This window comes from Sciurus carolinensis, chromosome 5 (assembly GCF_902686445.1).
Source record: "Sciurus carolinensis chromosome 5, mSciCar1.2, whole genome shotgun sequence".
NCBI lineage: Eukaryota > Metazoa > Chordata > Mammalia > Rodentia > Sciuridae > Sciurus > Sciurus carolinensis.
This window is the reverse complement of record NC_062217.1, coordinates 82,119,704-82,144,649: the sequence shown is the minus strand read 5'-3', so window position 1 is coordinate 82,144,649 and position 24,946 is coordinate 82,119,704. Positions and strand designations below refer to the sequence as shown.

Below are 24,946 nucleotides of genomic sequence, written 5' to 3'. Positions count from 1 at the left end.
CAAAGGACTTAAAATAAGCATACTACAATGATGCAGTCTCATAATGTTCATAGCAGCTCAATTCACAACAGTTAGATTGTGGAACCAACCTAGATGCCCTTCAGTTGATGAATGGATAAAGAAAATATGGTATATATACACAATGGAATATTACTTAGCCATAAAGAATAAAATTATGGCATTGCTGGTACATGGATGAAGCTGGAAAATATCATGCTAAGTGAAATAGGCCAATCCCCAAAAACCAAAGGCCGAATGTTTTCTCTGATAAGTACATGACAATATATAATGTTGGGGGGGGGAGTGGCGGGCGCAAGAGAAGAATAGAGGAACTCTGGATTGTATGGAGGAAAATGGGGTGGGAGGGGATGGGGGACGGAAAGGTAGTAGAATGAAACAGACAGTATTACCCTATGTATATTTATGATTACATGAATGGTGTGAATGTACACTGTGCACAACCACAGAAATGAAAAGTTGCACCCCATTTGTGTACAATGAATCAAAATGCAGTCTGTAAAAATAAAAAAGATTTTAATAAAAAAAAAAAACCCTGGCAAATCACAAACAAAAACATATTAAGAAGATATGATCAAGTGGGGTTCATCATAGGGATGCAAGGTTGTTGGTTCAACATGCAGAAATCAATAAATGTAATTCATCACATCAATAGACTTAAGGTTAAGAATCATATGATTATTTCAATTGACACAGAGAAAGCGTCTGACAAAATACTACACCCCTTCATTCTCAAAACACTAGAAAAAAATAGGGATAGTAGGAACATACCTCAACACTGTGAAGATCATTATGCTAAGCCCACAGCCAACATCATTCTTAACGGAGAAGAATTGAAAGCATTACCTTTAAAAACTGGAACAAGACAGGGAAGCCCTCTTTTACCACTTCTATTCAACACTGTCCTTAAATCCTAGCCAGAGCAATTAGACAGATCAAAGAAATTAAAGGGATACAAATAGGAAAAGAAGAACTCAAACTGGCACTATTTGCTGAGGACATGATTCTATATATAAAGGATCCAAAAAACTCCACCAAAAGCTTCCAGACCTAATAAATGAATTCAGCAAGACAGCAGGATATAAAATCAACACGCATAAATCTAAAGCATTTTTATTCATAAGTGATGAAACATCTGAAAGAGAAATGAGGAAAACAACTCCGTTCACAATAGCCTCAAAAAAAAAAAAAACTTGGGAATCAATCTGACAAAAGAAAAGAAAGATCTCTACAATGAAAACTATAGAACATTAAAGAAAGAAACTGAAGAAGACCTTAGAAGATGGAAAGATCTCCCATGTTCTTGGACAGGCAGAATATTATCAAAATGGCCATACTTCCAAAGGTGCTATACAGATTTAACACAATTCCTATTAAAATCCCAATGATATTTTTCATAGAAATAGAGAAAGCAATCATGAAATTCCTCTGTAAGAACAAAAGACCCAGAATAGCCAAAGCAATCCTGGGTTGGAAGAGTGATGCAGGAGGTATCACAATACCAGAACTTAAACTCTACTATAGAGCAATAGTAACAAAAATGGCAATGATACGGACACCAAAATAGACAGGTAGACCAATGGTATGGGATAGAAGACACAGAGACATACCCACTTAAGTACAGTTATCTCATACTACACAAATGGGCCAAAAACTTACAATGGAGAAAAGATACCCTCTTCAACAAATGGTGCTGGCAAAACTGGAAACCCATATGCAGCAAAATGAAATTAAACCCCTATCTCTCAACCTGTACAAAACTCAACTCAAATGGATCAAGGATCTAGGAATTGGACCTGAGACCCTTCACCAAAGAGAAGAAAAAGTAGGCCCAAATCTTCATCACGTTGGCTTAGGATCAGACTTCCTTAACAAGACCCCCATAGTGCAAGAAATAAAAGCAAGAATCAATAAATGGGATCTATTCAAACTAAAGAGCTTTTTCTCAGCAAAGGAAATAATCAATAATGTGAAATGAGATCCTACAGAGTGGGAGAAAATCTTTTCCACACACACTTCAGACAGAGCACCTGTCTCCAAAGTTTATGAAGAACTTAAAAAAACTTTACGCCAAAAATACAAAGAACCCAATCAATAAATGGGCTAAGGAACTGGGCAGACACTTCACAGAGGATATACAGGCGATCAACAAATATATGAAAAAGTGCTCATCATCCCTAGTAATTAGAGAAATGCAAATTAAAACCACCCTAAGATTTCATCTCACTCTAATTAGAATGGCTATTATCAAGAACACAAACAATAATAAATGCTGGCGTGGATGTGGGGAAAGAGGCACACTCATACATGGCTGGTGGAGTTGCAAATTGGTACAGTCACTCTGGAAAGCAGTATGGAGATTCCTCAGAAAACTTGGAATGGAACCACCATTTGACCCAGCTATTCCACTCCTCGGTTTATACCCAAAGGACTTAAAATCAGCATACTACAGTGATACAGCCATATCAATGTTCATAGCAGCTCAATTCACAATATCTAGATTGTGGAACCAGCCAAGATGCCCTTTAATAGATGAATAGATAAAGAAACTCAGGTATATATATATATACACACACACACACACAATTGGAATATCATTCAGCCATAAAGAAAAATAAAATTATGGTATTTGCTGGTAAATGGATGAAGTTGGAAAATATAATGCTAAGTGAAATAAGCCAAGCCCAAAAAAACCAAAGGCCAAATGTTTTCTCTGATAAGTGTATGATGATATATAACGAGGGGGTATGGTGGGAGGAAAGAGAAGAATGAAGGAAGGAACTTTGGATGGTGTAGAGGAAAAAGGTGTGGGAGGGGGTGGGGGATGGAAAGACAGTAGAATGAAACATGAGTGTATGATTACATGAATGGTATGAATCTACATTGTGTACAACCATAGAAATGAAAAGTTATACCCCATTTGTGTACAATGAATCAAAATGCAGTAAAAAATAAAATAAATAAATTTTAAAAAGGCCAGGGATGTAACACAGTGGTATATCCCCAGAGTTCAATACCCAGTACAAAAAAAAAAAAAAAATTAAAGAACCACTATTTTGTAATACCTCATGAAATAACTGACTAACAAATAGGTTGTTAGGGAATGGAATATTCAATTTGATGCCCTGAAATCACCCAACAGAGTATTTGCTAAGTGTAAAGAGAAAAAATGTACCTTTATGATGGAAAGATAAATCACATGAGTGAACTGAGAATCACTCACAATGGAACAACCTGGCACTATACTCTCCTCCAGTAGTTCAAGATCAAGTATCTAGCATCTTTCCTTAAAAAAATGGTCTGAATCTAGTGCCTCCTTGACAGAAAGCACAGCAGACAGAGGAAGTGTCAGACAAATGTAGAAAGTGGGGTAACTCTATAGCAGGTCTGGTTCAGTTAATGCAGAGCGGCGGAAAGGTGAGGGCACTGTCCAACACAGAGACCAAAGGGCTATAAGCAAATGTAATACATGACCCTCAGCTGGACACTAATGCAAAATGACAAGTCAAAGCCATTTGGGGACCAGAAGTTATCCTCTTCTCGGCCAGGCACTTTCTTCCTCATACTGACATCGGAACTGCCCCTGGATGTGCTAACCCTCCCATCTGGTTTATCTTTGAGAACAGGATGCCTATAAAACATCCTCTTCAGGTAAGTTAACCAAAACTGATTGGATCTAATATCATTGCCAGAGTAACCCCCCAAAACCTGACTTCATTATAATCCATCTATATGCTAAATGACATAACCCCCAGCACAATGACAACACCAGAAAGAACCATAAAAGGAAGAAAAAGAGATGGCACTTGAATTCCTGGAAAATCTCCACTTCTTCACAGAAAGACAAGAATATTCCACCCCTTTATTGGCCTATCCCCTCATTTCTTTTACCATATTATTAATAACCTCCCAAACCCCAACAGGTTAAGAAGTTAATTTGAGAGTTTATCTCTTACTTTTCCTATTCTTGGCCAAGAAATAAACAACTTTCTCTCCACTGCTCAGAATTAGGCCTTACAAATGATTCCACAATTTTGGGGGAAGGGGCAGTTTAAGGTCAAAAATTGGTAAAAGAATGTTTGTACTCACTGGACCCTGCCTTCCATTAACAAGGTGGTAATGGCACAATAAGTTCTAACTGTAAGACAGGCCAAGTGACAGGAGATAAAGGAAAATTTTATAAGTTATTAACTCTTATCTGGCAAGTCTTTTAGCCCATTATATTGCTTTTAAATATTGTGGGAAATATTTTTGTATATAATAGTGATTATTTACTAACAATCTTTAGGGAAATGAATTTCTGAAAACTTATACTGTCATATTACTATAATGTGAAAGACCATTTGCCTAGGTGAGAAAAAATACAACTACACACAACTCAATCCCATTTGTTTTTTCCAAAAGAAAAACATTCAAAGTAAAACATGGACATTTAATAATCTTTAAATAGTACATGAAATAATTTACATGCTATATATTCCCAAACACAATGAACATAAATCCAATTGTATAAGACATATACACAATCTACTTTTTGACAACATATATCCTCAAACTCAGGATGTTATTTGTTTCTCAGTCCATGTGTGAGAACACACACACACACACACACACACACACACACACACACACGTCTAAACTGAAGATTAAGATAATAAACCAAAGAGTAGAATATAAGAACACTGCCAAGGAAGATTCTAAAACCACAATCTGACTAGATCCAAGGCACAAAAGTTTCCCTTTGTGGTCACAAAGTTTCCTTTCCCAGTGCTTACATATGTAAATAGGATTGATTAATCACATATTATGTGTTATTTTTCTGTTTAAAAAGCAGTATTTTTCTTATTATATAAGGTATTACACAACTGCATTGGAAAAATAAACAGGATTAGGTAAGCTCACATACAATAAAGTTTTCTTTCATTTGAAAAAGATGTATACGTTCAAAGCTAATAACAGAGATGTAATAAAGAGACTCAAGAGGGATCCTATGCAAACTTCCTAGTACCCTTGAGTTGTATCTACCTCATGCCACCCATATTATTTAAATTTTTAATTTTAAAGCCAGCTAAGTGATACTGCCAACAGCAATTGATTTTTTTTTTTGTTTGCTTGCTTGTTAAAGATATGTACTAGTACATAGAATAAACGGTTAACAAGGCAAAATGAAACACTTCCAGAGTTTGAGTTGCTTTTGTTAAATATTACCTCGGCTCTCCCTGGTGTCCTTTTTTTCCTTTAAGACAGAAGAAATAAAAGTTCCACACAGAAATGACTGTTTTAGAATTCATGCAACCAAGCATAATCCACACTATCTGTACATCCATTTTTACTTACCCCAAAGTTTTTGGGTACACTGAAAGTTAAATATTTTAGGAATAGCAACTCATTGGAAGATAAGGCAGTTTAAAAATATATATATGTGTACTTCATTGTTTTTAAGAACAATTTTAGGGTTTAGCTCTTAAACTTACACAGTTATCAAAAGATTAAAGCCAACCACAAAGTAAGAATCAATAGAATGCAGTAATCCATATGTAAAAGACAGTCAGATGTGTTAATATGTATTCAAGAAATCAATAATCTAAGCTATAAATAATAAATCATCATATGTAGCACTAAACAAATTACAAACAGTATAAGACCTTCAATTTCATTAATTTTGAATACAGAAATGGGGCTGGCTAAACATGAACTAAACAGTACTTCTGCAACTGTTTACCAGGAGTATTGATGCATGCAACCCCTGCAGTAATGAGAGTGCAATTCTTTAAAAACAAAATGAGGTTAATCAAAAGAAAAACAAACAAAACAAACCCCATCTTGTTCTAGGCTATAAAACTTAAAGGTAAAGAATAAACTGAGAATTTATTTTAAGGCTCTCTTAGAAATATTTTTCATGGCACTTCAATATTAAACATCACTAAAAGGCAAAATATGTAAATATTCATAGTTGCACAGTTACATAATTGAAAGTACATGCCATGTTAATTATTAAGGGATCACTTTGTTGAGTTTTCTTACCTCACAGTTAAATTATACTTAAGGAAAGCTATTCATGTTTTGCTGTAATTAATATATAAACCATACAGAAATGTCAATTCAATAGTATACAGTGCAAATTCTGTTTTGAGTAAATATGCCAAATACCACTCATTTCTTACAGAACTGAATGTCATTCCTTGCTAGAAATCCAACTAAACTGACTTATTTCTCTTACAAGAGCAGTTATTTTCCTTTCTTCAACCATTCATATACTGTTAAACCCCAAGATCATTATTAACTCCCTTTTGGTCATGCTCACAGACCATCCTCAGCACAATCCATTTCTTGTACTATGGTCAGTCCAGAAAATACTCAAAAAGTCTTAACAGGTCATTCTTGCCACACCATATTCTAAGCTGACCACACCAGGTTCCGCTTTGGAAAACTCTTCTGTATAATCACAGTAACGATTATCTGCTGGGTTGCTGCCCTCTATAGTTCGAAGCGCATCATTCACTGGTAGCAGAGTCTGTTCTTTAAGACACAGGGAAGTTTTGAGGGCAGATGATTCAGGATGAACTGAATGCAACAATTCCTTGGTGAGGACACCATCTGATTGCTTATTTTTACATTGCTTAATTTTCTAGAACAAATAAAATTTGAAAAAATTATATAATCAAAACATGCTTTTGCAAATATTCTCCTATGTATGATACAAAATTAATCTTGAAAAATAAAATCTAGTGCACATGACACACCTTAAAATTCTGACTGTTTACAACTTTTACCAGGGAAAATACTTTTCTAAGTTTTTATATTTATTAAACAAACAATCTAGCCAGACTTGACTATAGATCCCTAGGCCTACATTTGAAAAGGGCATATATTTACCTAGAAAGTATAACAAGTAGACATTTTATAATGAAAGAAACATATATAAGACTCTGTCTTTGAAGCTGAAATTATACTAACAACCACACACTTATGACTAAAGGTCATAATGACTGTGAAGAACTTTTCTTACAGGGTCTTCTTCCCATGGTTTGTTGGGTGAATATAACAGGTTTTAGAACACAACAGAACTTATTATTGTTTTAAATACAAAAGTATCCTGTGGCATAGTATTATGCTCTCTAAACTTTGAGCTGATCTCCAGATAATCTTGTGCTACCCATATTTTGGACTTCCTCTCTTTACCATATTCTCCTACAATTTACGCAAGCCTTCTTATCTAAGAGGACTAAGGGACATCTTCCTAAAAATGGCTCTAAAATCCTAAAACAACGTCTAGGATTTTTAAAAAATACATATGCATTTTCTGATTCTTTCTGGTTATAAATGATGACAAAGAAAATATTAAAGGAAAGTCTTAGGAAGAGAGTGACTTATTTATTTTCTTTTGGGTACCAGGGATTGAACCCAAGTGTGCTTTACCACTGAGCACATCCCCAGTCCTTTTTTATATTTCATTTAGAGACAGGGCCTCGATGAGTTGCTTAGGGCCTCCATAAGTTAATGAGGCTGGCTCATGACCTCCTGTCTCAGACTCCTGAGCCACTAGGATTACAGTCACAGGCATTTGCTACCACACCCAGCAGGAAGAGAAGGATTTCTTAATACATACTCAAAAAATAAAACATAAGGATTGATCAGTCTAACATAGGAAAATTCAAAACATCAAAATAAAACATACCATATATAAAGTGGAAAATATAAGAATAAGCCGGAGAAAGCTATCTGTTAACATATATATGTAATACACACAACCAGAGAATTAGTGTCTTGTATGTAAAGCACTCTTACGAACTGATAAGAAGAAGGTAAATGAGCCAACAGAAAAATATTCATAAGTTTGAACAGTTCATTCACAGAAAAGAAAAGCCAAATGGGTAATAAACACATGAAAATTCACTCAACTTCATTTCTAATCATGGAAATTCAAAAGTGGAACAATTTAAACATAGTAAATTAAGCTAATTTAGTATTTCAAATATATTACTTTAGATACTTTAGAATACTTACAGATTCTAGGTCTTGAATATCTTTCTCTAACTGCTTATTTTGCTCATTCATGTTCATAATTATATTGAATACAGACTGCCTAGGATGCAATGTTCGATCAAACTGGTGGTACATGTTTCTCCAAAACCTTTATGACAAAATAAAAACTTCTTACCAAAACTCAAAAAAAATAAGCTCTAATGTTCTACAGTATAGCAGGGTGATGATAATTTACAATAACCTATCATTTATTTTATGAATAATTAGAAGAAAGGAGCTTAAAGGCTCTAAACCCAAAAGTAATGAGAAGATACAAACATTAGTTACTTGCTCAGTACACACTGCACTTTGCACTTCATAAATATATACATTTATTATATTTTGGGAGGGGGTTTCTTTATTTGGGGTACCAAGGATTGAACTCAGGGGCACTCAACCACTGAGCCACATCCCCAGTCCTATTTTGTGTTTTATTTAGAGACAGGGTCTCACTGAGTTGCTCAGCACCTTGCTTTTGCTAAGGCTAGCTTTGAACTCACAATACTCCTGCCTCAGCCTTCCAAGCCGCTGGGATTACAGGCATGCACCACCACACCCAGCCAATTATTATATGTTAATCAAAAAATTTAAAGTAATTGTTTAAAAAGACATGGAAATGCTAACTGCTCTGATTTGATCATTACCTATATATTATGCTGTACTCGACAAACATGTACTTAGATAATAATTAAACAATTTCAATAAACTGTTTCAGAAAAATCAAATATAAACATTTCAATGATGCCAACTTACTTAAAATTGAAAGATACGGTATTTGGCTCCAAAACTGTAAACCTCTGAGATTTGGAACTGTAGAGAGGATTTAAGTACTTCTTTAGGTCATCCAAAAGAAATGGCCAGAGGGAGTAAGTTTTCTCCTTCAACCTTAAGATAATAAAAAAACATAAAGATCTTTCCTAGAGATGCAAATTATTATTGCTAATACTCATTTTTATAAAGCAATTATTTCCAAAGTAGATTTAAGTTTTAGTTTTTCTATTTGGTGTAACATCTTGTCTTTCACTCATAATCACATAATAAATAAACCCATGTTTCTTGAACATAACACAGGTACACCATTTTCTCTATAACCATACACTTTAAACAATTCCTCTCAACTCACACAACTTTAAACAATTCCTCTCAACTTGGACAACTTCAAAAACTTGGATTTTCTTATACCTATTTCAAATCACTGAGCATATACATGTGGAACAAGGCATTACTAAAGCTCTCTATTTGGCCTTATTCTCTTAAGCCCATATCTAGGCCCTGCTGGTATCAGTGCAGGAATACATTTAATGTGGGTGGGTACAAAAAAAAGAAATAGGCAAAATTAAGCCATTATGCAAGAGTTTTTAACTCCAAATCTAAAAGGAGGTGGCAAAGGCAGAATGGTATACATTGGAATCCAGGAAGCAAAGGGAGAATCTATTTTTCCATGACACAAAGATGAGTCATTGGCATGTTCTTAAATAAAGACTACTATTAAATATACCCTTTATTTCCATTTTCTCATTTCTGAAGATGTTTGGTACTAATTGAGAATAGATTTTTCCTAAATTTGTTTTGTACTCCAAGTCACCTGCTTCGAGTTATGATTAACTCTTGTGAATAATTGTAATAGAGTGAAAGTCTTAATGTTTTTGACATGTTTGTCTCTGGCATATTTTATTTGTTATTGTCTTTACACATCTTTATAATTTTCCACATGCTCAGTTCTGCCATCAACTCTATTAGGTGCATGTGGCTGTCTTCAAACTACTACCAGATTTAGCTTCTCTAATATGTCATTTAGACATCTAGAACTTTTCTTTACTGCTACTGAAAGAAATGCAAATTCAGAAGCCAAACCTAAAAACATATATAGGCCCTTTTCAGCCTTACCCCAGATTTCACCTGCATCAAAATTTCACCCTAAATCCCCATTCTCAGAGACTGATTGGGAAAGAAAAGGAGAATTAGGGTCATACACAGTGTCTCAGAGGTTATAGGAGACCTCATACAGGAATAGACACACCACGGCCAAGATAGGTAGACTTAATTTCCCCAAAGAACTCTCTGTTTAGAAACGTGAGAAGAGCTATAAGGTTCCATCTTATCTTAAAACAAACCAGTGTTTTAAATATTTTACCACATTTTAAAATTAGTAACCAATGCTTTCTGGGAAATAATGTAAAGACCTCTCTATTCTAAAATATATATTTGAACTGAAAAGGACAATGAGGGAAGTTTCTGAACTGAAAACAAGAATGAGGGAAGTTTCTAGGGTGCAGGCTTTTCTAGGTGCTGCTTATATAGGAGAGTCTGGTAAGATTTACTGAGCTGTGCACTTATGCTAAATGGAATTTTCTGAATCTATATTATACTTCAAAATATACTTAAAGATATATTTTTACTATTAATCTGCAGGGTGGGGACACTAGGAGGATGTCTAGTTTTAGAAATATAGATAATAAAATCTTCACAATAAAATTTAGCTCTATTTCATATTGTTGAGCCATTTTATGAAGTCAACCATAATTTATAGTTGTGTGACTTCAGCTATGTAGGAAAAAAGAGGGGCTGGGGAGATAGCTCAGTTGGTAGAGTGCTTGCCTTATAAGCACAAGGCCCTGGGTTCAATCCCCAGCAGCCAAAAAAAAAAAAAAAAAAAAAAAGACGGTAGGAAAAAAGAGAGCCCATTTTCATGAAACCATCTTACTTGAGTTCTTCTCTTTCCTTCTGACAATTTCCAAGGAAGTTTCCAAATTGGCATGAATGAATGTGTTCATGAATCTGAAGAAGAAATGCTTCATTGAATTCAAAGGCTTGTGGAAACTGCTCTGTCAAATGCCACACACATTCCAAGAATTGAGTAAACACTGGTGAAACTTCCTTTGGGTCACCATCCAAATGGCCACACCTAATGGTCCCCCCCCCCCAAGAAAGCGAAAGCTTTTAAAAACACACCTGAAAATAGTCCATTGTTCAAGTACTGTTAAACATACAAACTATAATTATAAAATGCACATTAACACCAAAACTACACTTTTTTATTGAAGCCATTTATCCATGAGTTTTATAACAACAATTTTAAAGGATCTGTTACCTTCTAAATACTACAATTCAGACAAAAAGGAAGGTGATAGTCATGAAAATAACAAAAATATTAGAGTTAAAAGCCAAGACAGACAAAAATTGTATGTCTTCAAATACAATACCATGTAAAACCATACCTCTCTCACCTTCCATCAGACATATAAGTTAAACAACAGAAACATTTACAAGGAGGTAAATGTATAACTGCCACTTACCTCTCTGAAAATTTATGTCCAAATGAGATCCAATCTTTTTCTATTAAAACCTTAATAAGAAAAAGTAAATTTTATTTTGTAACTATTTTCAACTTTTTTGAAAATGGTTTAGATTCTATTGGCTTAAAAACAACATTTATACTTTTGGTTCATGGTTGAGAACAGAGCAAAAGAAAAAAACCCAAAAAACTACAGACAAAAGATGTCTAGAACCTACATTAGTGGTAGGATTAAAGAGTGAAAAATACATAAAAAGAATGGTCTCATGACAAATTTCAGTTTTATTTATTACATTTTAAGTGAATAGTGCATGTTATAAAGCAATATTACCCTTAATTTTTGTACATAGGAAGATGACATAGAAAAGGCTAGGAAAATCAGGCCACAGGCCTATAATCCCTGCTACTCAGGAAACTAAGCCAGGAAGAACACAATTTCAAGGCAAGCCTGGGCAATTTAGGGAGAATCTGTCTCAAAATAAAAAATAAAAAGGGCTAGGGATGGGTTCATTGGTAGAATGCCACTGGCTTCAATCCCCAGGACCAAAGAAAAGTAAACTAAAAAGTTAATAATGGTGAACTCTGGGTAGTAGATTGTGGTAGACATTTTAAACCTTTTAGGTTTACTTTTACATTACTTACACAAAACTTTTCTCAAGAAAAAATAAATTATCAAAAGACCAATGAAAATGGCAATTTAGATACAAAACCAAAATGTTAATATTTATCCTCCCGAATGGACTAGCTTTATTTATCTGTCTTTTCTGTCACAAGCTTCTCTATTTATCAACTCCACTGAAATGCAGACTTCTGATGTTTTCAGTCTAATTTAAACATATCTTCTCAGTACTTAACATACCTTATAATTTCATTATTTAACCAGCAAGCAAATTTTCAGTGTCAAAACTGCCACTTTCATTTCTACAATTCTGTCTTAAATTTATGTGATTTAGGCAAAAGGTTATATGTCATAAGGGTTAAGGATGAAGTTTCTGGAGTCCAAGCTTGGGCTCAAACCCTAGCTCCACCACTTCTTCATTTGTGTGACCTTGGGCAAGTAATCTTTGGGCTGGAGTCACTGATTTTATTCTAGGTCCTCTGGCATTCTTGACACATCCATTTAGACACAACCACACCTAAATCTTAGTATCTTACTGAACCTGTTCCTTTGCTCAGTGAGGAGAACCATCCATGCTGAAAACCAGTTCAGGAGCCTGGAAATCCTCCTAAAGGAGGGTTCCACTACCACACACCCAATTCTGATTCTAAGTCCTTAACATTCCTGAAACCCAATACCTCCCTATTCATTATGTGTTGCTACCTTAATTCTGGTCCTTTTTTCTCTCCTCAGTTATCATGATGGTTTCTATACTGGACTCCCAGCCTCCATTTCCTCTTCCCTCTGCTTTCAAGACACCAACCCATTTTTAACAAGAAATTTAATCTAATCAAGTTACTTGAAGTTACTGTTTTTTAAAGGTTAATGCTCAATGTCCAAAGAAGGTAAAGTCCAATTCTAGCCTTTTCTTCCTCAGGCCCTCGAGGACCCCACTATGCATTCAGGACCTCATTCAAACACTTACCCTAATCTCCATTCTTCGTGAATCATCTGCAGTCACCTAAAGGGGCAATGCTGCAGTTCACATTGTTCCTGTTACCTGGGACACCCTTGGTACCCCTGATCACTCATTACATTACTTCATTAGGATACCCAGCAAATAATTAAAACAATTAAAACCAAACATGCCAAAGAAAATATTCTTTATTTTATACTCAGTTCAGTGGTAGTATGCTTGAAATTCTACTTCTAGAAGGCTAACACAGGAGAATCACAAATTCGAAGCCAGCCTCAGCAATTTAGTAAGACCCTGTCTCGAAAATAAAAAAACAAGCCAGGCGCAGGGGCACACGCCTGTAATCCCAGCGGCTCAGGAGGCTGAGGCAAGAGGATTGTGAGTTCAAAGACAGCCTCAACAAAAGTCAGGTGTTAAGCAACTCAGTGAGACCTTGCCTCTAAATAAAATACAAAATAAGGCTGGAGGATGTGGCTCAGTGGTGGAGAGCTCCTGAGTTCAATCCCGGGTACCCCCCCAAAAATAAATACATTAAAAAAAAGAACTGGCCGTGTAGCTCAGTGGTAGAGCACCCCTGGGTTCAGCATCCAGTATCCTATTCCAGACTCAATATGTTAGCAGCACAAAACAACAGTGCTGAAAAGGGTTTGGTGATTTTAAATCTTTCCTTGCTTTAGATGACACTAATGAAAACTCTAGGGAATTGGTGATGTAGCTTAGTGGTAGAGCACTTGCCCCAGCAAGTGCAAGGCCTTAGGTTCAATCTCCAAAACTATCACCATAAAAAAAGAAAAAAAGTGAAAAATCTACAGCTGGGGGCATAGCTCAGTAGTAAAGCATGGCAATCGCCTAGCATGATTGAATCCTGAGGTCAATCTCCAGCATAGGGAGAAGAAAATTCTAAACTTATGAAAAATTTCTAGTATTTCTTCATCTATTAAATACACCATATGATGTGAAATTTGAAAGTTAATCTGATCATATGTTAATAAGCAAAAAACATGGGCCAAGATTGTGGCTTAGTCATAGAGCATGTTTGCCTAGCATGTGTGAGGCACTGGGTTCAATCCTCAGCACCACGTAGAAATAAATAAATAAAATAATGGTATTGTGTCCATCTACTACTAAAAATAAAATGTTAAAAAAAAGCAAAAAACAAAAATAAGAACAAAAAACAAAAGCCCAGAGCCAGTGCTTTATTTTCATAAAACATGAAATGTGTTCAGTGGAAACTTAATCTTTACATATAAACATGCCCAATATGTTACTACACCTACCAAATAAAGGTGTTTTAAACAGAGAGTTCCCTTCAGAATCTAATTTTTAAGTACTCTTATATGTGCATTGTTCTACCACATTACTTTTATTTTTTAGACAAAATTTTACAATATTTCTACTGTTAACATTTAAGATGGGAAAACAAATAAGCAAACTTCTAAGTCTGAAGTTTTTACCAAGGATATAGCATGAATGGAAATCAGCTGAATTCAAGATTTCTCAACCTTAATAGTACTAACATTTGGGGCTGATATTTCCTTGTTATGTGTTTGTTCTGCATGATAAGGATATTTAGCGATATTCCTGGCCTCAACCAGCTAGAGAGTTGCACAATTGTCTTGGGCACAAAACTGTATTCTAACATTGCCAAATGTCCCCTGGGGGGCGGGGGACAAAAATCACTTCTGTTTGAGAACCACTAACTGAATAAATCCTTACCATAAATCCTTTGATGGTCCTGTAGTAGGAATCCAATAAAAGTGAACCAAGGGAACAAACCTGTGAAGTTCTATCCCACCCATCAGAACAATGGACCAATACACTTGCATTTTCGACCATTATTGCCTGAAAAGAAATATCACATACTTAGTTATAGCAGAACGCCTTTTACATATATAAGAAGTTTATTTACTTGAAAACCATACTATAGCAGGTATCACATTACAAAGGAGAGATATACCTGCAATGATGTTGACACAGCATAATTAAAAACAAACCAAATAAACAACAAAAGACAAAAATGTTGTCTCAAAGTATCTGGGGATTTCTTTTAAGTATCTCCGTTGAGTGCTACATGATATTTTTAAAGCTCAAATTAAGGAGAAACTCATTAAAGAGCAAAGTAATAAAAAGTTACCTGACCAGAATATATACCAGTACCCAATAGGATAAATCCACCCTTCCTAACCATTATATATGCCAAGATCAAACATGAAAGATAATTACTTTGGCTAGAAAGATTGCAGCATCCATAACAGCTTTGATATGGCGAAGCCATCCTGAGTTTTCCAAACCAGAGTAGAAATCATTGACAGAAAGCCCTTTGGTACCATTGACTGAAAAATAGGGGGAAATTTTTTTCAGTTAAAATGGAGCTAGAATTTCTACTAGTCTTTTTTCAAGATCTTTCAAGGTGAGTTGAAAAAGGACAAAATAAATAGGCAAGACTTTTAAAAATGAAAAGATGCAATAAGAACCTTAATACATTTTGGAGTAAATTTTTCTAACATTCATGTGCTTAAAAGAAAATGGTACAAAATCTCTTTAAAATTTTTTGTAGGGCAAGTATTTAACTAAAACTAGTCTTCTATTTTAAATTTTTTAAATTTCACATTATGACTGAAAGATATATGAATATTTAAAAGAAATATTATCATAAATTAATCATTATTGCACTGACAACTCAAGAATAACTATCTAACAATTGCAATTTTTGCAAAACTATTAGAATTTTACTAATAGAGTAGTCACAACCCAGACTGGATTACTGAACACTTGAAATGTAGCTAGTCCAAACAGAGATGTGTTCTATGTGTAAAATACACACTTGATTTCTAAGACTTAATGAAAAATAAAATATTTCATTACCAATTTTTATATTGATGTTAAAAATGTTTTTGACATTAAGTAAATTTTTAAAATTAATACTGCTTGTTTCTTTTTTCTTTAAATGTCACTAACAGAAAATTTTACAATATGTGCAACTAGCATTACATTTCTATTCAACAAAGCTATCTAAAAGCAAGCAATAATCATACCTTCCAATAATTTCTGAAGGCTGGACCTCATGACATGAATATTTTCTATTCCAACAAACTGAAATCTAATATTAGAATAGTTGTCTTCATTTTCATAACCTTTTCCAGCTGCTCTGTTGGCCATTGCATTCAGCTAAAATTTAAAATTTTAGAAATATAGAAACAAATTACTTTTATCTTTTAATTTATCAAAATGTCATAAAAACATTAAATAAGTCACGTTTTATCTAGAAGAGATTTTGAAAGAACCCATAAAAAATAAATAAGCTACCATTTTTTAGTAAGCAAAAAGTCACATGTTATCAACAATAAAGAAATGTTACTATAAAACAACAATATATGATTATTACATAAAGGAAAGAACAGGACAGGAAATCCCCACAAGTTCATGAAGTTAATTCATTTATATTTAATGTTTTTTTGTATATCTGCAATACTTTAAAATTAAAAATAAAGGAATGTTCCTATCTAAATCTTAAATGACTGCAGAGCTAGCAAGCTTTTCTTTCACAGAATGAAACTATGAGATTTACTTCAGAACAAGCCTAGAGTAATTGATCATTCAGAAAGTCATAGGGCTTATGAAAATCAGATCCAAAACATGCCTCCAACTTATTGGAGGTCCTCCAAATTAGAGATTACTGGAGACCCATACACCATACAATATAGTATATGATCTGCTAGCCCAATAGAGCTAGCTCCAAGAATGAGGTTCAAAATAAACTGTCACTAAAGAGAAAACAGACTGCCCACAGATGCATAAGTCCATGACCATGCTTTGGTTATTACAGCAAATGTTATCACAGGTTCACTTAGGATTTGGATACTTACTTCCTTTGGACTAGGATTTCATATGGTATGTTACTTTACTATTCTTTCCTAATGAACTTGGATAAAAGAGAATCTAAATTGGAAGTAAAAGTAGCTTTTCATTGGGCCTCAGGTTGGTAACAAATATATTTAAGTGACATCTACTGACTCACTTGTTATTTAGGACCTATGAAGACTAAAGTAAAATTAAGAGTTAGATATTAAAAATGTTTCCATTATTACTTCTTGATTTTAACTAGCAAAGCAATTAAAGATATATTTTCTGTGTAAAAGACAATTATATAAGTAAAAGCTATCAGCGTTCTTGAGATACAAAGTCAGACATTAATCTTCAAAGTCTCATAATATCTTTTATATCTTAGATATGAACTACTTAGAATTTCTTAGTATTCTGTTTTTAACAAAATATTATCCAATTGCCAATTTCTAATTTTTAATACTTTCTAATTTACTCAAATTAATCTCATTTTCAGCATTCTCCATTATTTCTGTGAGACTGCATAATGATGAGAATTACTCTAACACAGCTACAATTCCTTTCACAAAGCTGCCTAAAATTGCTTGTTTTATATTGCTCACTCGCTTTCTCTCATCGCTTTCTCTTATTTTCTCATCATTCCAGATTTTTGAAGAAATCCTCACTATAATTCTGCCAATGTCCTTTTGTGTAGCCCACCAGCTCTGCATGCGAAGCTATAATAAAAATTAAAAGTAAAGTTAGCTATTACCACTGCAGAATTTAATTACTTTAAGTTCAGGGTCCTATGTGAATTGGCTTTTAAACTGAGCTTATAAAAAGAAAACAGGATTCTGACTCTATCCCAATGATAAAAATTTAGCCTTATACCACAGATACCTAACAGAACAATAATTTCCTATTCACTATAATTCTCTAGTCAGTGTTTCCTAAATTAGCTCATTATTTTTCCTACTTTTTGAATACTTCAGATTAAGGTCAATTATATTAACAAAGTGTTTTGTCAATTAAAAATTCTATAAGATAGAGTTAAGAATTTATAACTTTTGATAACATACACGTTTAAGTCATACACATTTAGTATTTCTTAACAATAATGTAAGACTTATACACCACCCTGAGTTCCCAGTATAAAATTCAGCTTTCCTACATTGATTAGTGTATGTGTGTATGTATGTATCAGATGCATGTGTCACATGTCAGAAGTCATAAGAAATCACCACCTGGGTTACTGAACAGGCCTTCTAAGTTGATATTCCAAAAATAGAATTGATTTCCTTCATATTATTAGCCTTGGTTAATTTAAAACCAGGATTCAGATTATTTTAAATATGGACAAGTTTATTACCTCCCCCCATTAATTAAAACAATAGAGATAAGTAAACTAACAGATTGAACTGTATTTAAGTTACATACTTTGGGCCGGGTATCCACAACATACATGTAGCGATTGACTGGATTGGCTTTACTAATGGCTTGAAGCAAATGTTCATCCTCCAGGCACCTGGCACTGAATCCTGACAGTGGTTGACTACATCGACAAATGGCAGCCTAATTTTAAAAAGTCAGAAAACATATTATGCAGAGTTCTCTCAAAACACTTATCAAAAAGAAAAAAAGCCTAAAAGAAAAAAAACTAAAGTTAAAATCAAATATGCAATCTGTTTAAAAGTTAGCAACACAATTAGAATACATTAATGTTGAAATCCAACTTTAATTAAATATTATTTCAATATCCTGATGTTCCCTAAGTTTTCCCAGTATTTTCTTCTCCTAAAGAAGCTTACCTAGTCTAAAAGAAAAAAAAAACTGAGGTCTTAAGAAAGACACAGTCAATTCTTTAACAAGTAACCTACTGTTAAGATATCTGCATCCTGTGCTCTATTTGACTTACAGGATACTTTCAACTTCAGTTCAAGAAAAGGAATAGTCAACCGTGTAAAACCTGAATTTTTGCAGTAGAAATATTTGAACATCTGAAAATCCCAAAAATTTTCAGATCTCTTTAAAAATAGCAATCTTTGTATCAAATAAGACATAAAATGAGAAAAGTGACCTTCAAATCAAATTTGGATTAAAATATAGTCAATCTAAGTTGGCAAGAATATCTTTGAAAACTAGGGAATGGCTGAATTAGATATTTACTATATTTAAAGTCCTGAATAAAATGAAAAAGATTTAGACCCATATATTTTTTTTCCAATTTCATCCATGCCAACTCTAACTTAATTCTACCTGAATATTCTACATACAATCTCATTAAAAGAAAAAAAGTAAACACAAATGTATATTTTTGCATATTTTAAATTCATATACAAAACAAAACCATGAAAACATAAAACAAGAAAATAAGAACTATCTTATTAAATTTTTTTCACACCAACTTTCTGAGTTCCATTAAGTTGGCTACTATCTATTTTCAGCCCAGCTTTCCAATAAACAATGTATGTAAACACAGGTGTGTCAAACAGAGGCCACATCCTGATAACCTCCTCACAATTTAGTAATGAAAAGTAAATTAGAAACTTTTGTTTAAATATTCACCTTTATCTCTGCTCCCTTTCAAAATGCAAATAAAATTCTAAAAAACAAATTTAAGATTATAAAGTCACAAGGACAAAAAGAATAGAAAAGGATACAATAGAGATGTCAGTAAAATTTGGGGAGATGAAGCAGGATATGATGGAGACTGAGGCAGGAGGATCACAAGTTCAAGGCCAGCCAGAAAAACTCATTGAAAATTGTCTTAAAATTTTAAAAAAGGGTTGGGGATGTAGCTCAGTGGTAGAGTGCTTACCTAGCATGCATGAAGCCCTGGGTTCAATCTCCAATACTGACAAAAAAAACGGTGGGGCCGGGGGAATAATAGCAGATTGTCAAGTGATAAATGATGTGGCAGAACAAAGAAAGCTGCCAACTCTCTTAGGTTAACAAGAAACAAAGTGGACTGGAGTTGTGGCTCAGTGGAAAAGCACTTGCCTAGCATGTGTAAGGCACTGGGTTGAATTCTCAGCACCACATGTAAATAAATAAATAAAATAAAGGTCCATCAACCTCAAAAAAGAAAGAAAGAAAGAAAGAATTTTGAGTATCAAAATCCCAGAAAAGCTCAGGGGTTGGTACCTCTGAAGGCCTGAGTAGGGGTATGACTAAACACAGGAGAACTGGTTGAATTGCTACATAAGGACTAGTTAAGATTTCCAGAATTCTCCTTACCCTGAAGACAAAGTTTATTCTATGAACAGAATTAACCTGAAGACTCTGGACAACAGGTACAGCTGTGGGTGGGGGTGAAACCATATGCTCCCCCCCCCGCAAAAAAACACAAGACCCCCAAAACACGAGAATGAAATAAAGTCTACATAAAAAATGTGAGATCCTACCATCCCTGTTACCTTGGTGTGGGTCACAGACAGAGTTACTACATACATTGGCAAAAATTAAAGATTCCTCTTTAAGGATACTGACCTACATATCATAAAGAAGCCAATGATACAGAACTTTATACACACAGTTTCAATATGAGAGGCCAGCTAAAAATCCAGATATTTGAAAGACATGAAAGACAAAAAAAAGAAAGAAAAGAAAAAAGGAACTCTAGGGAAAAGATAACATGTGGAAGCATAAGCATTCTTTTAAAAAAACAAAATCCCTTTTCTCAGAGAACTAAGACACTATATCCAACAATAGAAAACCAAGTAAAAAACTTTTAGGAAATAGGAAAAGAGCTCTTCAGTATTAAAAAATTGAAATAAAAAAGAATCAGGCTAGGGGTGCAGCTCAGTGGTGAAACAATTGCCTCTTATATATGAAGCACTGAGTTCAGCACCACATAAAAATCAGATAAATAAAGGTATTGTGTCCATCTACTAATAAAAATATTATAAAATAAATAAAGAATCCAAGAGGCAGGCTAGAATAGAGATAAGGTTGAGGAAATCTAGAAAATAGGGATAGAGGGAAAGAAGCCAAAGGAAAATGGAGATGCTAGGAAGCCCAATTGTCAATTAACAAATTAAAAAAAAGAAGAAAACTAACAGAGGAAAGAAAATTAAAATTACCAAAGAAGAAAAGCCACTTGCCAAAGTGAGATCTGAGCAATAAGCAATCCCAACTACAGCACCCCACCATAAAGATACCTCCTTCACCTTTTCACTTTACAAAATCCTTATGATTTGAAGAGTTTACTATTAAAACAGAAGCCTGAAATGTCCTTGGTCCTCTTCCTTCTCTCAGTGGTTGTTGGCTTGTCAAAATATATGGTTTCCCCAAATAAGCAGAATCAAAAGAGAACTAGAGCAAAAAGGGAAGAAACTATTTGCTCACTATTCCCCTTGTTTTTAAGTCACTAGAAAAACAAATAAAGGGATGGGAAAGGAAGATGACAGGCATGAAAAATTCTATATTTTGAGTTAGTTGTAAAATTTTAAAATTTTAATTAAATGAAAAGCCAGCATTTTTCTATTATCAACATTATAATAATGGGCTTTTAAAGTAAAAATTAGTGTTCTTCTGGATATATAAACCTGAAGAGGAGTTGCACTATGTTTATAAAATCGAAAGAAAAGCTTCCTACCTCCTTTTCTTGATGATAGTAGGAAAGAACTGGGAATCTTCCTTTGCTCCGGAATTTGGAACTACCAACAATTATTGGTTTGCTTGCTATGCGGGGAACATAAAGTTCTCTGGGGTAAGTTTCACAAATCTGTAAATATCAAATAAAACATAACTACTCTACTCACAACTCAAAAACCATGAGGTTAAAAATCCTTTAAAAACCTGTAAACGTATAAAATCAAAGAACAGCCAGCACAAAAACTTGCTACTATGACACACTCTGCCCCTCTGGTACTAACATTTTCTGAATTTCTCTAAAAGGTTGCTAAGTTACCTTGTATTCTCGGTTGGCATCAGATAACTGCCAGTGTGGATTTGGCACTCCCATCCTCTTATATTCCTCAGCAAGGTCAATGAGCTGCCAACCTTGTAATCGTTCTGAATCATTTTGTTTTGGATTATAAGAGAATGCATACAGATCTTCATATTTTGCTATAGAATACAAAATACAAAAATGTTAAGATGCAATCTGTAAGATTTAATACCTTTAAATAAAAATTATTTTTCAGTCTTTTCCTCCATTTTTTTCTTTGAAATCTTCAAAAAGATAACAATACATGAACATAACTGAACTTAGTATTTTTCAGCTTTTGTAACACAAATGATTATATCTAAAGGTGCACATATGGACCTAAGACTCAATTTATGTCCTTTGAAAAAATTAAGCTAATAAAGGCTATAGATTTTTTAAGTCAAATATAAAAACTACAAATAGATACTTCTTAGTCATCACTTTCCTCAAATGCATGTGCTAAATGACTAATGCTGTAATGAAAAACTAGAGATGGCATGGAAACCATGGAATTGCATTATACAGACTTATAGAACAGCAGGACCAAAAACAGCAAGAGTTCAGGAGAGCACTTACTTCCAAATGATAAGCATGAGGTCACAAAACCACCTTTATAAGCTCTGGCTTAAATGCGGACAATGAATGTTACAGGTTCTATGTGAGTAAACACAGACCTTCTCCTAGTCACTAGGTCAGGTTACAATTCAGGTCCACCCAACTAAAACCCAGTTCAACATGTAATCAAAGTCATGCTGGGGAAGGAAGCCTCCAGATCCCTGGGGCACAGTAATGATAATAAGCCTCTTCAGGGCCTATATCCCTCCCAAAAATCTATAGCTACTAAAGTAGGATTCACTCTCTCGTCCCTCTTCTTCCTTTTGTCCCACCCCAATTCACTAAATATTTTAGACCCACTGCTACTAGAAGACCTTGACCTTCCTTAACTTCTCATTTAGTCTTTAAGACTTCAAGAAAGTCTCCTTGGTTGTGGAGTTCCCAATTTAAAAAATACAAAATGTAGCCAGGCACAGTAGTACATGCCTATAATCCCAGCAGTGCAGGAGGCTGAGGCAGGAGGATCGTGAGTTTAAAACTAGCCTCAGCAACTTAGCAAGGCCCTAAGTAACTCAGAGAGAACCTGTCTCTAAATAAAAATATAAAAAGGGGCTGGGATGTGACTCAGTGGTAAAGCGCCCTTGGTTTCAATCCCCAGTACCAAAAAAATTTTTTAAAAATACAAAATGTGCTACCTGCTATCAAGAGACTTCAACAATGTTTAATATAATGTAGGTTTCTTCAGTTTATACTATACATGCTTTACTTTTTACTCACTATTACTTCCTCTTTGGATACCATTTTTGCAATTCACACCAGTCATTTCTAGACCATTTTGGGGAGTTAGCATGTACAAGTACCCAACTGACAGAGCAACTTAAAAGTATTTAAAAAAAAAAATGAGACATTAAAGTATCTTGACTAACCCATATTATAGTTTGAATATAAGGTGTCCCAAAAAGCTCCTATGTGAATGCAGGAATGTTCGGAGATGAAATGATTAGATTATAAGACCTGTGACCTGATCAGTGGATTAATTCATTTGATGGATTAATACTTTGAAAGGATTACTTATACTGGGTGCTAACTGTAGACAGGTGGAGTATGGCTAGAGGAGACAATTCCCTGGAGGCATGCCTTCAGGGATTATACTTGGTCCCCCTGGTTTCTCCTTTTCTCTCTGATTTCCAGTCACCAGAAGCTGAGTAGTTTTCCTTTGCTATGCCCTTCTGCCATGATGCTCTGCCTCACCTCCAGAGCAGCGGAGTCAGTCAAACATAAAATGCATCTCTGAAACTAAGCCAAAATAAACTTTTCCTCCTCTAAGTTGTTTTGGTCAGGTATTTTTGTCACAGTGATGAAAAGCTGACTAATACAACCCATCTCAAATTGAGCACTTAAGCTTTGGTCTCCTAAGAACAATACCTTGTTTTGATAGTTGTAGCAAAGAATTATAAATGTCATGGCAATCTCTTTCTCTGGGAACAATAAAATGCACAATCCTGAAGTTCTTGCACTGAATCACAAGTGGGCATCCAGAAGTAGTCAAGGCAAGTTTCTCTACTGAGGCAATATGGTGGTGCAATATCTATGGTATGAAAAAACATTAAACTCATCAGTACAGAAAACACTAAGTATTCATTCTCTTACAGAGTGCATAAATGTTAGCAAAGTCCTTCTCAAATAAATTCTCAAATAATATATGCTACACACTCAAACAAAATTTTAAACTGACTGAATGCCCAAGTCAGGAATATATGTGTCATTCCTGATACCTTCATCTATCACAATAAATGTTTACTGAGTGAATGGATAAAAAGACCCACTGTAAAATTAATACTTGATGGCATTTTAAATATATGATCATCATTCTCACCTGCAAACAATATTTTGTTTACTACTAAAAAGTTTTTTTCTCAATATCATTTCTATTCATTTAAATGTTTATAGAAAAATTTTTGGAAGAACAAAAAAGAAATTCCTGAATGACAAGAATTCAACCATGGCAAGAAATCAATTTATCCCAAATTATCTTAAAGTTTAGCAAAAATTCCACCTGCTTCTATTTGTGTATTAGAAGATAAAGGAGGTTTTTCAAGATGGCAGACTAGAGGGCAGCTGCATTTCACGTTGCTCCAGGACGCAAGATTCAAAAGAGGAGACAGTGAGAGACTTGGGACCAACTCAAAGCCACAGGGTGAGTCTCTCCCTTTGGGGAGGCATCCCGGATGGGACGGTAGCCCCGGAATGCAGGGAACTTTGGGAAGTAGAGTTGCTCGGCGAGACGCCCCTCCCCCCGCTGGAGCGGTAAACACGGACCACTGGGATCATCATAGAGGAGGCGGCTCAGCACAGCACTTGGACTCAGAGCAACCACTGGGGCTCCGGGTGGCTGTCTGAGGAGGAGCTGCGTGGCAAGCTGTTTGGACTCAGAGCGAGCGCTTCTGAACACCGGGGTGTTGCCCGGAGGAAGAGGAGTAGCGCGGCGGGTCGCTTGGTCTAGGAGTGACTGCATCAGAGCCACAGGCAGTTGCCAGAGGAGGAGGCGAGTGGTGAGTTGATTGGACTCAAAGCGACCACTCCTGAACACTGGTGGCCTGCCTGGAGGAGGAGTGCGGTGAGTCAATTGGTCTCGGAGCCACCATTCCTGAACACCCGGGGGGCTACCCCGAGGAGGAGGAGGAGGAACAGGGCGGATCACTTGGACTCGGAGTGACTGCCTAGGGC

At 34.9% G+C, this 24,946-nt stretch overlaps 1 protein-coding gene and 1 non-coding gene across 3 annotated transcripts in view; one reads left to right on the top strand and one right to left on the bottom strand.

Moving 5' to 3' along the window:
• Window positions 1-4,400: 4,400 nt before the first annotated feature.
• Window positions 4,401-24,946, bottom strand: part of Mtmr6 (myotubularin related protein 6) — a 43,333-nt gene continuing 22,787 nt past the window's right edge. The window contains exons 3-15 of one of the 2 annotated variants that reach the window (XM_047553667.1): window positions 23,645-23,807; window positions 21,647-21,804; window positions 21,332-21,460; window positions 18,172-18,306; window positions 17,358-17,471; window positions 15,948-16,080; window positions 15,136-15,245; window positions 14,629-14,754; window positions 11,340-11,389; window positions 10,748-10,948; window positions 8,797-8,928; window positions 8,026-8,152; window positions 4,401-6,646 (exon numbers count right to left, since the gene is read on the bottom strand). In XM_047553667.1, the coding sequence (XP_047409623.1) occupies window positions 6,386-6,646; window positions 8,026-8,152; window positions 8,797-8,928; window positions 10,748-10,948; window positions 11,340-11,389; window positions 14,629-14,754; window positions 15,136-15,245; window positions 15,948-16,080; window positions 17,358-17,471; window positions 18,172-18,306; window positions 21,332-21,460; window positions 21,647-21,804; window positions 23,645-23,807 (1,839 nt within the window). In that variant the 3' untranslated portion in view covers window positions 4,401-6,385. The remainder of the gene's footprint in view (window positions 6,647-8,025; window positions 8,153-8,796; window positions 8,929-10,747; window positions 10,949-11,339; window positions 11,390-14,628; window positions 14,755-15,135; window positions 15,246-15,947; window positions 16,081-17,357; window positions 17,472-18,171; window positions 18,307-21,331; window positions 21,461-21,646; window positions 21,805-23,644; window positions 23,808-24,946) is intronic. The other variant, XM_047553668.1, reaches the window with a different exon arrangement.
• On the top strand, window positions 10,607-10,681 carry Trnai-uau (transfer RNA isoleucine (anticodon UAU)). Its single transcript has one exon. It is a non-coding gene; the product is annotated as a tRNA-Ile (tRNA).